The sequence below is a fragment of the Mustela nivalis genome, assembly GCF_964662115.1.
Source record: "Mustela nivalis genome assembly, chromosome: 17".
In the NCBI taxonomy this organism is placed as follows: Eukaryota; Metazoa; Chordata; class Mammalia; order Carnivora; family Mustelidae; genus Mustela; species Mustela nivalis.
In genome coordinates, this window is record NC_139036.1 from 9,985,711 (window position 1) to 9,999,436 (window position 13,726).

General features: G+C 53.0%; 1 protein-coding gene across 4 annotated transcripts in view; it reads right to left on the reverse strand.

Moving 5' to 3' along the window:
• PMP22 (peripheral myelin protein 22) overlaps positions 1 to 7,760 on the reverse strand; it is a 30,087-nt gene extending 22,327 nt beyond the window's left edge. The window contains exons 1-3 of one of the 4 annotated variants that reach the window (XM_082705798.1): positions 7,577 to 7,760; positions 3,120 to 3,231; positions 1,719 to 1,818 (exon numbers count right to left, since the gene is read on the reverse strand). In XM_082705798.1, coding sequence (XP_082561924.1) covers positions 1,719 to 1,818; positions 3,120 to 3,197 — 178 coding nt within the window. In that variant the 5' untranslated portion in view covers positions 3,198 to 3,231; positions 7,577 to 7,760. Of the gene's footprint in view, positions 1 to 1,718; positions 1,819 to 3,119; positions 3,232 to 3,521; positions 3,886 to 4,945; positions 5,334 to 7,576 lie in introns of those variants that run through there. The other 3 variants (XM_082705800.1, XM_082705797.1, XM_082705799.1) reach the window with 3 other exon arrangements.
• Between the last annotated feature and the right edge of the window lie 5,966 nt (positions 7,761 to 13,726).

Sequence of the window (13,726 nt, forward strand, 5' to 3'; positions counted from 1 at the left end):
GGGGAAAGCCACCTTTTCAGGCCGCATCATCACTTGTGGCCACCAGGTGTCAGTAGCGAGCGAGGCACCGCCCATCCTGAGGCTTGGGGAACTTGAGCCGGACCCTGAAGCCGGGTAGACAAGGGATGCTGTGGCTTTGGGGACAAGCAGGGCTATGGCCACATTCTCAGGCACGCATGAGTATTTCATCCATTTTCCTGGTTGCCAACTCACCCTGCAAACTCACTGTGCACCCTCTGGGATGTTTTCAATGCTCTATCTTTCACACGCTCCGAGAAAAGATTCAGGGCTGCTCGCATCAGTAAGGACAGAGGTCTTTCTTTTCTTCCCTCCCCCCACCTAAGAAAGTGACAACATAAACCAGGGTTTTCTACTCCTCGCCTAGCCTCCCCACAGAAACTACCAAATAACGGTTCTAGCACTTTCTCTTTATACGGAGGTTGGAGATGTTTGGTTTGTAATGCTTTGGCGACAGCTGGGGTATTATCGGGTGCTGGGCCCACAGGACGCAAAGCCCAGCCAAGAACCTGCACTGTGCAAAGCCAGAACGAAGGCTCCCTTCACTGCCTGCTTTATTGCCCTGGGTCTAAACTGGTTTCTCTCATCAGTTGTAGCATCTTCAACAGGGAAACTGGATCATGAGGAACAGTCATTCAGCAGCAATGAGAGCCGTACTTCATTGGTCTTTTAAAACCCAGGATGTCCAGAAAGCTCTCTCTGCCCATCCTACTAGGATGTCCCTCTCCAGGCTGAGGGCACCTCCTTTGAAACCCGAGACTGTGCCAAGCCACGCCCACTATATCCTCAAAGCCAAGCACTACAGCCCCTCTCAGGGGCCATGATGCCACTAAACAGCGCCTAGCTGCCCAAAAGAATGCACTCTCTTTACCTTGGCCTCTCCACATCCAGACACAGGACTCCCTGATCCCCTGTAATGCTCTCTCTGAGTACTTAAGGTGTCTAGTGGGTGTTTCGCAGCCAATTATCCCCTTCACTTGATTCCAAGTACGCCTGGTTTCAAATATCTCACAAGCGATGGGGGGCGAGACACGGGGGCGGGGGTGGGAGGCGGACAGAGAAGAGACAAAATCCTCTGGATGAAGGACCCTCCCAGAATTTAGCATTCTGCAAATAGCTTGGAGTCCCCATCTTGCCACAAGGAAACACTCTAAGGTTTTGATGCTAAATGGCAGGAGTGAGACCCACGACCTAGAAAAGCAGTCTTGTAAATGGAGGACCAAATGCTGGACCAACAACTACCTTTGGGACCATCACTGAAAAAGGCAGAAGCAAGACATTTCTGGATAGAGACAGCAACCACCAAAGATGCCGGTTGGGGCCAAAGTCCCAATGGGGTTAGTCTAAAGTCTTGCCATTGAGCTAACTTATCTGTATCTGAGTTATTTTGTTTACAAGGAGCATTACATCAAGTGATATTGGAAGGTTAACATGGGCTCCTCCAAAAAAAGAATTCACAGTCCTGGGTGAATTCCAGGGCATCTTTCCAGGCAGAGATAATGTACAACGATAACCAGGGTCTTGGCTTAGCCAGGGAAACTGCTATCTCTCTCCTTTAATCTTGGATTCCTGGTCCCCATTGCATTCCGCCCCACCCCAGCAAAATCGCTGGAGCTGTGTCTTCTAAGAACAAGTGTTTCCAGGTCTGGACTGAGAAACACAGCACCCGCAGATCTGGACAAGCAAAACCCCAGTCTCACCGTTCGCGGATGATGAGTAGCAGTGGAGGACGTTGCCCGAGGAAGAGGTGCTACAGTTCTGCCACAGGTCGGTTGCCTGTCCATTGCCCACGACCCATTGCTAGGAAGAACCAGACATGATCAATCAGACAAGCTGGGGAGGAGCAAAGGGAAGGGGAGGGTGAAGACCAAGGGAAGGCAAGAGCAGCCTCATCCACCCACCTGTCTCTCTAGCCTGCCCCCTGCCCTGCCTGCTGTGCCTGGCCAGAGGCCACAGTCATGCGGGGGTGGGGGAAATGGGAGAGATGGGGGCTGGCTCAGACATGGTGCTGCCAGAGGGCAGTGTTTGCAAGTGAAAAGCACTTTGTTTTTTTAAAAAAATAGCACATGCGAGTGAGCTAGTATGTGCAGAAATATGTACCATAGAAGAACAAGGCTCGGACTCAGCCCAGGACACCTACATTCAAACCAGCTCCCCTCCCTGATCTCCTGAGTGTCAGCAGCCCCAAAACCACCACCCCTCGGAGACTGTCTCCCTACCCATAATTCCTACTAATCCAACAAGATTAATTAAGACATTGTAAAGACGCTTATAAATGATAGCACAACCCACAAGTCCCCAACATCAATATTTCTCCTTCCGACATAATTCTCTCTCAACCTTTCAACCAGAGGGGAAAAAAATCGCATGCCTGGACTTTGCCCCTACCTAAAAAAGTTAAAGCCACAGTCACCTCACTGCCTGAAGTCTCAAATCGAATGTGCTAGATGTCTGATAGGGTGTGTGACATCAGTTATACCCTGATGACCTGTTCCTATACTGGAGGCTTAATAGAGGAAGGCTCTGGGTCCCCATCATAAAGCAGACCCAGGACTGTGAATTCTTTTTTTGGAGGAGCCCATGTTAACCTTCCAATATCCAGCCCTCCAGGGGTGTTTTATGAACTTAGCTGCCCAGCTGACCTGTGGCATGTGAAGTAAAACAAAACTTCATTAATACTCTGCTTCCTTCCTCCATGAATCTACAGCGAGGGATGGGGGGGGGAAATGCTACGCAATCTCATCAAAGGAAAGACGGAGAGCTCTGGCTCCGTACCGACATTATCCGGAGGCCTGCGCAGCTAACCTGGGCCAACGATTGCTTCCTTCCTACCCCTGACTCTGCTCCGGTTTTCTCAAAACAACTGAAAGGGAGCGGATTGCCAGAAACTGCAAAACGTCCCGCGGGGACGTCTGAGACTTTACGTTGTCTCGCGGCGCTGAACTAGAGGGAGCCGGGCCAGAATCGTCGCCCCGGGGAGGCCGGAGCCTTGGGACAAGGGTGGGGGGAAGAGTGGGACAGGGGTTGGGGGGAGAGAAGGGCATGGGTGGGGAGGAGAGGGGAGCTCGGGGTGCCCCGCCCGCCGCCCGCCGGGCACTCACGCTGACAATGGTGGAGACGAACAGCAGCACCAGCACCGCGACGTGGAGGACGATGATACCCAGCAACAGGAGGAGCATTGTGGCGGCAAGTTGGGCTCAGCGGAGTTCCTGACTGCCAGGAAAGAGAGCCGAGGCTGGACGTGAGGCCGAACCAACCGGCGCGAGCGAGCGACGGAGGAGGAGCGCGCGGAGGGAGGGTCCCAGCGCCCGCGGAATGCAGGGGGCTGGCACCGCGCCCGCCCGCCCGCCCGCCTGGCCCGGCCGGGCCCGGGCGCCTGCACGCCTCCCAGGGGCCGGCCGAGAGAGGGCAGCAGCCGACCGCAGCATCCCCGCCCGGCAGCCGCGGGGCCTGCCTGCGACAAAAAATCCCTTCGCTTTGGGAACAAAACAAGGGGTACGCACGTCTAAGTCATCCCGGGAAGAGAGGTTTTCCCCGAAGGACGAGCGGAGGCCGCGGCACATGTCCACCCACTCGGGGTTGCCTGCGAGCCCAACCCCACGTGGGGAAGGGGACAGAAGAAGAGTCTGCCCCTTTTCCTACGGAGGAGGAGGTGGAGGGTCAGGGGATAGGCGCCCAGATTTCTGCCGGAGGCCTGGGGACACCGGCGGCACGCTGTGAGGGAGAGCGCGCGGCGGGAAGCTGGTTGCCCAGACCCGGCGCGCTCCGCATTCCGTTAGTTTCCGAGTTTCCACCCGCTTCTGCCAGCGCTGGGGAGCCGTCCTGGCCCCAGCTCCGCCTGGCATCGACACGGGCGGCTCCGGAGAGGAGGCGCAGACCGGGGGAGTGTGGGCAGGAAAGAGTGGCCCAGAGAGTGGCCCGACCCTACGCTTCCCGCCCACCGCGCGCTTCCCCAGGCGGACCCGGCGGGCCGGGCCCAGCGCTCCCGGGCTGGCCACTTGCCCGATCGCCGGGGTCCCGGCCGCGCCCCCGGCATGCACAGCCCAGACGCAATCCGGTCCAGCCTCTGCGTTCCGGGACGCGCGCCCAGGAGCCTGCATGGAGGGGGCCAGACGTCCGGTGGGAGGGAGAGGCGGAGGACGCAGGGTTGAGTCCCAGGAGAACCGCAGCCTACCAGAGCTGGCAGGACATCTCGGAGCAGTTGTGCGGTCCTAGTCCCTCATATTTACAGACCTTGGGGAACTGAAGACCCGGGTGACCCGTTAGAGGATACGTATGGCTGTGAAAACCCTGCTGCACTTGGGGGGACCGTTTCAGCACAGGGCCTTGGGCCAGAGAGACGACATTTCAATAACTCCGTTTTTAAAGTACCCAGAGTACCAGGCCCCTCCGCTGCGCTCCGTTAGCAATACATTCAAAAGAGCCCTGGAATGTCCGGGAAGAAGAAAGCCCGGTTTCCCGATGTCTCCCAGAAGGTTTAAATTAAATCCAGTGGCTCCTAGAGCCAGAGAGGGGCAGAGAAGGCTAATCGGAAAGAGGTTTGTGGCTAGAAATTGGGGGACCACAGGGGTCCAGCAGCCCTCTCCCAAGGTGTCCACCGCAGGGACCGATTTTCCAATGAGTCCCCAAGTAGGCGCTTCTCCAGCGAGAGGAAAGCTGCTCAGTCCCTGCCCCACATTCCGGACACCAACACTCGGCCCCTTATGATTTATGTACCATAAGGCAGGCCACGCCGTATCCCTGCAAGTCCCGTAAGAACTATGCAAGATAGACCGTGAGACGTGTCTGTCTGTCTGAGCTCAGAAAGACACCTCGAAGACCCAGCCAGCCCAAAGCCCGCGCCTGCTCCGCGCCTTCTGGCACCATCGACGGAAGAAGCCCACGTTTCTCCTCCATCTCATCCACTTTCCCCTACCAAAGCACTTACAGCCCAAAGGGGATGGCTGTCCCTGATCCTCAAAGTTGCCTCCGGCACAAACTCTCGGTGCGTTTGCTCGGCTGCTGGTGTCCCCGAAGACAGCTGCGCTGCGGGGCTGCGCGCGCGAAGCGAGGGGCCAGGGGGAGGCTCCCGGCGTTCCCCTTTAACGGGAACAACGCCCTGTCTGCGTCGCTGCAGTAGGGTGTGTCCCTGGGTCCGCGTGTGCAGGGGGGCGGGCCTCCGGGAGGAGAGAGGGCAGGAGGGAGGGAGGGCAGGCAGGAGACAGTTACTCGGCCTTCAATCCGCCCCAGGAGAAAGTCGATCCCTGCAAAACCGCTGCGACTTTTACTCGCAACTAGGCGCAGCTGAGCGTTCTCACCTCCGCTTCCTCTGGCTCCCCGAGTTCCTGGAACCAAGTGCTGGCCAATAAACTGGTCCCTCCGCCCCCTCAGCCACGTGGGAAGAGCCCTCCCGAGGTCGCCCCCGCCGGTGCCCAGCGCTGGGCTTCTGGGTGCGCGCAGGCGGACTGCGCCCACGCTGGGGGCCAAGGCTGGATTCCTCTCCTCCAGGAAGGGGGGAGCAGGCACTTAAGCGCTGGAAGGCCTCTCCCTCCTCTAGGGTGCGGGCGCGCCTGACCTGCCCTGGCATTTTACCGGGGCACACCTGCCCCGCGCCCGCGTGCCCGCGCTGTCAGTGTCTGCACTTAGGTGGTGTGCCGGGTTCCGAGGACACAGGGGGACCCACTGGCGGGCCCTGCTTGGGTGAGAATTAGCGGGAGGAGGGAGAGTCCCGCCGTCCACAGAACAGCATCCCTGGGTGCGGGATGGGGGCGGTGCGGTGGGACGGGGGTCTGACTCCTCCTAACCTGGGCAAAACCAGACCACAAGTGGGTAAGCTCCTGGCCAGGCTCCCAGCCTCGGCTGGCATCCCGGCCATAGGGTGGGGAGTTGGCCATTGGAGGTCGGGGAAGAACGGCCAGGGAAATCCGCTGATTCATAGTCGCCTGAACGTGGTCCGCCCAGCGTCACGGGGAGAGAGGCTAGCCCTTCTGGGCGTGGCACAGGTGGGCCCTAGTGAGGCTCTCCCATGGGAGACTCTTGATGCACCAACAAGGAGACTTAATGTGGATTCTAAATGTCTTTGCTTACTAATGCAGCCCTTTCACACCCACGGGCACACACGCTCCTGCTAGTGTCCTGTGTCATAAAACCTTATCGCTTTAAATGAGTCAAACGATTCCATAAGACTTTACTCTTTGAATGTAGCTGCTTGGGGTAGCTGATGGCATATTCTTATCTTTAAGTAAAAGTACATTATCTGAAATAGTCTTCAAACAATGGTTTTTTTAAAATTTTTATATTATGAGGCTAAAAAGAAGGTAACATGTAAAAATTTCACTCAAGGCCCATTACGTGGCAGGAACTTTAACAGGACTTTACACGCGCCCTGGGAGAGGGGGGTATGGGGCAATGCTTAGGGACTCTGGTTCTGGGCTCAGACAAACCTGATTACTCAGGATTGTGAACTTGAGCCAGTAGGTGAAGTTGGATGAGCTTCTGCTTTCCTATCCCCAAGCAGATCTGGTACTGCCTATTTTATGGGGTTGAGTAAAAGGAATGAGGTGTGTGAAGCACTTAGCATAATGCCTAGAACATAGGGACCAGGACTCAGTAAATTGTCACCATGGTTATTATTATATCATCTTTAGCCCTCAAGGCAAGGCAGACACACAGCCCCCTCCACCAAGCTAAAATAGCTTAGAAATCCCACAGGTCTGAAGTTCATATGCAAGTAGAAAAAACAACCAGAGGAATATCACTGTGTTCTCTCCTCCTGGGTCATTTTATAGGTCAGCAGTGCCCCAGGAATCATGGCCTCACTTTATACCATTCAGACTTTTATTTTATTTATTTAACCAACATTTATGCGGTCACTTTGTCCCGAGGACTATTCTAAGCACTTCACAAATATTAGCATATTGAACTCGGGATTTTCTTTCTCTTCCTTTTTTTGTTCCCAATAACCTTTTTCGTGAAGTACATACATCTAGAAAAGCACACACATTGTAAAGCACGGCATGTTTCCTTCCTCTTCCCTGAACCCAATATTTTAGTCAATGAGCAGGTAGTACCGCGTGGTGGGTTTCAGAGCATGTGAACCTGAATCCTTTGGTCCAGCCCTTACTGCCTCTCGCCTGCCTCCTGCCTGTCCGGTTCCCAGGGCAGAAAAGGAAACACTGCCTGGGGCTTGGCCACACCCAAGGACCAGTCAGTGCTTTGCTACAGGTGGAAACTTCTCCCTGACCTGCTTCCCAACCCGAGGTCTCCCTGCCAGCTGTGTGTACAGAGCTGTTTCCCATCAGGGAAATAGCATCGGGCCCCCTTTCTCCCTTCACATCTGGAAGGGCTGGTCTTTCTAGATGCTCTCAGATAGTCCTTCTCACCTCCCCAGCCGGAGTATACAGCCAGTTCCTCATCAGGGATTTAAAACATCCTCTGATTTTCTGTCAGTTCCAACACAATGCACCATCTCCACTGCAATCCCTTCCAGTCGTGGTTTGCAGCGAGTGGGGGATCAGGCAGCTCTCCCAGAAGCATAAGCACATACTATCCAGAGGGACAGTTTGCCAAGAAGACTCACCAGGCCAAACGGTGTAACCCCTTCCTCCACGCGGATTTCTTTGCAGTCAAACACAAGGGACGCCAAGGCAAGGCCCTCCCCGCAGGGCGACGGAGAGACGGGCAGGCAGACTCTAAGCCCCACTGCTTGCAACCAGGATCCCCGAGATGTTCCCTGGTGGTGCTCCTTGTAACTGAAGCCAGACCAGGCGCCTTTCCAGTTTATTCAGGGGCTGGTCCAATGCTGGGATATGTCATGGTGGCCTGAGAGCTTCTCAGCCTCTACTACTTAAAGAGACAGCGTCCTGTTTTGTATACTTGCCAAAACATAGTGATCCCAAGGGGCCTCCCGGAGCATGGAGAACCTGGGCTCAACAGGGAAAGGACTTGGGATTTGCCTGCAACCTGGGAAGCCAAGCCTGCTCCCACTTGTGCCAGCCTGTGTGCCAGCTCCCAGCACCCCACCTCTCACCCCTCCGGGGAATTCCGCAAGGAGGAAATCCACCATGCAAAGGGTCGGTGTGCATCGTGTCATATGTGTTACCTGCAGAATGAGTCTCATTTTTAATCAACATCATGGTTTGCAGGAGCCCCAACATTGCACACAGATAATGCTGACCTTCCTGAGATAATCCTATTCAAGTAAACAAGTCTCTGATGAAGCTCTTCCAGCCCGTCCGGCAGGACAGGCTAGATTGCAGATTGCAAAAGTCGCAAAGAGGCAGACACACGAAGGTGCCATCTTCTTCGGGCTCTTTGCACTGTTCCTTCAGGCTCTCAGAAAGTGTCCTGCATCTCTAGCAAGTTCTCCTGGGTAGAAACACTGAGACAAGGACACTTGGTTGTTTTGAAGGAGTCTCTTGGAATTCTGGCAATTTCCCCACCCCTTATGTCCGGGGAGGGCGAGGCCCCTTGTAGTGCTCTGTAGAGTTTGGGGAAGCCTTTCTCTGTCACAAACACTTTATGTTTCATTGGGCTCCGCAGGCAGAAGGGGGTCCCAAAGGCCCTCTCCCCATTCTGCTCCCAGCCAGGATCTCTCCGGTCCCGGTGAAACAGTGTAACCCAGCCTTGGGTCCCATTAGATCTGACTGCTCATTAAAACGACAGAGAGTTTTGCATACGGCCTGGCCTGGGCCTTGTGTACAGAGCGACTGAGTCAGTGGCTTGAGATGCAGCTCAGGTGTGGGCCATTTTTTACATTCCTCGAAATGTTCCTGTGTCCAGCCAGACTGTCACAAGGTGTCAGGTGGTCCCCGGTGTCCTTCTAGCTGCTTTCCCTCGTGGAGCCCACATGGAAGTGAGGCCCAGTGTGAGCTGTAGGGTTAGACAAGTTATGGTTCAGTCTTACCAGGTAACACAGGGGTGTGTGTGTCTATCTAGGGTGTGTGTGTGTGAGAGAGAGAGAGAAAGAGAGACAGACAGACAGAGAGTTGCTCCCTCAATCCTCCCCGACACAGAGGGTGAGGGAGTGCCCAGTGAGCTTTTCCAGATAACCCCCCTCCTATCTGACCCCCCACCCCGGCCTGTGATCCTACCTAAAGACTGCAGGATGAGGTTTCTGCCCCTCAGGCCAGACTAAACCTGAAGACATCTGACATCATATCTGCTCCAGGGCTAAGAAGTCAGAGGAAAAAGAGTAGGCCAGTGTGCAGGTGGGAAGCATGTGTTGGAGGCTACGGCATGGATGGAGTTGAGAATCAAACCGGGCCCTGACTTGTGTCTCTTTCAAAGTCCGGACAGCTTGACAAGGGGTTAAGGATGGGAAAGTTGAGTAACACTGAGGAAGGGTTTGTGCTATGTGTCGTGCGCTCACCTACGTGACTTCCCACACGCTCTCCCTACAGAAGGGAATAATGTGGTCAGGGTCATGAATTCTTAGTTGGTCCTTGTTCCTTTACCTCCCATAACCCACTCCCTGGTTGATTGTCTTGCTAATGGCTTTAGCCAAGACTACCTGGCATCAGGAGGTTTTGCTTGTAGTTAATGTAAACTTATTATAGAAACTTGCGGTCATCTGACTAGGTACTGATGTATTACTCCTTCTATTGTGGTCTTCCTTATAAATGTTTGTAAGAGGTGGAATAAAATCGGCACTGTTGGACCTCCTCCTCAGTGTCCCTCCTGCCCCCATCTCTTTGTCTCTTAATTTCTTTTCACCATCCTCTTGACCCTCACGTTTCCTGGTCGATTTGTCGTGCCGGCTGCGACAGGCATGGATTTTTCTTCTGGCTGGATAGTGCCAATCGGATCAGCCCTCCATCCTCCCCAGAGCTGCTTGTTCCAGGACCAGCTCTGTTGGCCCTCTGTCTTCTCCAATCCCCCTATCGCCTACAACTTAGCCCTGAAAACTTGCTGGCTTTGGCTGAGACCTGTTTGAGGAGTTCCTTGGGGCATTCAGGCACCAGAGCTGGTCCCTGCTGTGTCCGCCTTCGGGCACCAACACACTTGTCCCTACACACCTGGGCCAGGCTCTCTGTCTCCTCCTGGGCCTCTCCCTTCCCTGATCTGGAGGCCCTCCTTGCCCAAAAGAAAGCCCAGTCCTTCTGTGTTGAGCACTGCATCCTTGGGGCCATGGAGAATATCCCCCAGGGTCACTTGCGATAAAAAGGAATAGCATATTGATCAAGTCCTATTTTACTTCTATTATTACTTCTGTTCATTTTATAAATAGGGATGATGAGAATCTCGCAGACTGGGAGCCCGATATGGGGCTCGATTCTAGGACCCCGGGATCACGACCTGAGCCAAAGGCAGACACTTAACCAACTGAGCCACTCAGGCATCCCTCTTTATAACAACCTTATGAATAGGCACTCTGATCATCCTTTTTCCATCTGAGGGGAAACTGAGGCACAGAACAAGACACCGAGTGGCTTTCTCAGGACACCCCACCCCACGAGAAAACAACAAAGGCCAGACGCGAAGTAGGCATCCCGGCTACAGAGCCCATACTCTGTACCCCATGCTATCTTGTACCCTAACTTTGGCCTTCACAGAACATCTGTCCTTTGTCACATCATATAATCATATCATACACATCATACACACCAAATAATTCAATTTCCTTTTTCCACCAAAGTTCCTGGTATAGCCTATCTATTTCTACATCTGCATTCCTTTTTTCCATTAAAAAAAAAAAAACCAGGAAAATATTCCAGCACCTCCATGGCTTGCACCAGTCCTATGAGCTCCCCTTGCAGATGTCCTGCCTACTTCTGTGGGCACGGCCTCTGTGTCTCACACACCCGTCGAGTCCCGCATTCCGCTGCTGACAGTTTGATTTGATAAGACCATCGCGGTCATCCTCACCAGAACTGGGACTTAAGCAGGCACTGGAAGTGTGACGCGGCCCCTTTTTCTCTGCATTTTGAGTTGTGGAAATGCTGCCACCCATAGTGGCAGGGGGACAGGTTCTGACCATCTTCTATGTGAAGAAGGCAGGGCTTGGAGAATTTGCCATGTTTCTTCTAGCCACCAGCGCGTACGTGCCAGGGCTGGGCCCCAACGCAGTTCCTCTGATTTCCAAACCTGTGATTTTTCCATCATGTGGACTCCCCAAGGGGGGGGGGGGAGGTGAGTCTTAATTGGGCAATTGTCCCGTTGATGAAGTTGTCATCAGAGCCTCGGTGTCTCCAGGCGCTGGGTCAGTATCTGGTGAGGTGTTTACACCATAAATGAAGCCTTTCCTGTCTCACTGCAGTCAGCAGCCTGTGTGGGCGTTCTTGGCGAGGCCTGCACACATCTGGTCTGGAAAGGTCCTCAAAAGTGAGGTTACTGCCTCATCTACACTCCTCTTGACTCTTCTGAGCAGCTTAGTTTTAAAAGCTCAAGCACAGGGGGGAAAAAAAGGCAGAGGGGAAGGAAAAAAGGAAGGAGGGAGGGAAAATGAGAGGACAAAGGAAAGAGGAGGAGAAGAGAATAGAGAAGGAATGGAAGGGGCCAGTTTGACTTCCCTGAGCAGATCCCTATAAATACACATCAGAACGATGGCAAATCCAAGCCTCCAGAAGATGTTCTCTGTGACCAGCAGAAGCAGGTAGAAAACCACCTGCAGACACACACACTCAAGTTGGCACAGGACCCGTTAACCTCAATTACTGTCTTTAAAATTCACAATTTTTTCTGGGGGCAAATTTCATCTTTAAGCTCCTTCACCTGTGGAAGTGAGAGAGCACAGAACGATTATGCTGTGCCCTTGGAACGTTACAAAGTACAAAGAATTCTTTGTTCCCGAAAGTTTGTTGCTTAGGAAAGCCAGATTCCATAGATGCAAGCGGGGGGGGGGGGGGTTAGAAAGTGGGGTTTTCTGACATCCCGTGAGCTAGTGGACGAGGGATCTGGGAGCGATTTAAGTAGAAGAGGGTCCAAAACTGACATGCCCTTGGGATGGAAAACTATGAAACCTTCCTAAGACTCTGAACTCCTCCGGGACATTTTCTGCTTCGGGCCAGGGTCAGGCTCATGGAGGTGAAGAAGGTGGTCAATCTGGCCACACGGATAGGGCTGGGATAGGTGGGAATGAACATATTTTCTGAGCCCCACAGACCAGGCAAAATAGTGCCAAGGAAGGCAGCCCAGGCTGCAAGTTGGAGGTTCTCCTTTCTCAGGGAGGTGGTTAGGAGAGTCCACTATAAGCCAAGGGAATGCTGGATTCAATAGACAAGGCTACACTGAGCTATGGGTGCATTAATCTCCTGCAAGAAAAACGAAGTGTGCACCAGCCATCCCCAAGACAATCTGAGTGAACAAGCCCCAGGATGCATCATTGTCCTTGCAATGCATCATCCAACAAGTGCCTCTGAGTTGGAGGGACAGCAGTAGCACTACAAATGAACTTGAACACAGATGTTTTCTTCATCTCTGAGTCCCTGAACCACTTATCAAGTGTGAAACCTCAGCTCAAGCCAGGGGAGTTCACAGACAAAGGCCAGATCCCTTTGAGAGGTTCAAGACAGAAGTGGGCAAAGCTTCAAACATGTTTACTCCTCCTTGTTAAAGACCGGGGAATATCGATCCAGGGGACTTCAGTGGTAAGCCTGGGTCTCCTGTGACAATTACGTTAGAATTCTGATCCAGAAATTAAAATTCTAAAAGTATATCTCACAGGAGTGATGGATAGGCAATGAGTTGGCCATTAGAACTCTTTTTACCACAAAGGAAAATGGGAACGTCCTGAATCTCAAATCGTGGGGAAATGACTGGGGGAATTTGCTGCAGTCGGAAGATGAGATATCATGTAGCCATTAAAAATAACATTGAAGGGCACCTGGGTGGCTCAGTGGGTTAAGCCGCTGCCTTCGGCTCAGGTCATGATCTCAGGGTCCTGGGATCGAGTCCCGCGTCGGGCTCTCTGCTCCACGGGGAGCCTGCTTCCTCCTCTCTCTCTCTCTCTCTGCCTGCTTCTCTGCCTACTTGTGATCTCTCTCTGTCAAATAAATAAATAAAATCTTAAAAAAATAATAATAATATTGAAGAAGGCTATTTAATGAAATGAGGGAAGTTCAATGATGCGTACTTAATGAGGAAAACGTTAGGAAATAATATATCTGTGATTTACGGGGTGCTTACCAGGCAGTCTGTTAGCCCTCCCATTTTACCTACAACAATCCCAGGAGGGCTGAATATCACTGACTTCTAGGATGCTACAAGGTTTAGTAGTGCCAAGGTCACACAGCTGGAAAGGTAGAGCCAAAATACAAATGTTGACAATCCGAAGGCAAGACCCTGCGTTCCTAATCCCTAGACTCCAACAAATGGAGACACATCCCAAGTTCCACGGTAACAAAAAAATGAAAGCAAAATCTGAAAGCCCACCAAGTTTGAGAATGCAGAGCAACACTGTGCTTCCAAGTTCAACATCACATGGGAAAAATACATTTGCGTGGAACTGAACTGATCCCAGAGCCAATCGTGAGTAATAACCACCCATCTGAGTCTTGTGCCTCCATCAGCTGAATCTGTGGATTTCTGGCTTAAGTGGAGGAAATGGGCACCGGGCCTGCCCCAGGGAGGGATCAGGAGAGGCACAGGCCAGGCCTTGCTTCAACTCTTGTGCTGTCTCCAAATGCAGTGACACATCCAGACCCGGAGGTAGTATGACAGTATTGAATTCAATTGTGCATCTTACAATGCTGATGGTATAATGTAAGCATTTCCATGGACCATGAGTTTC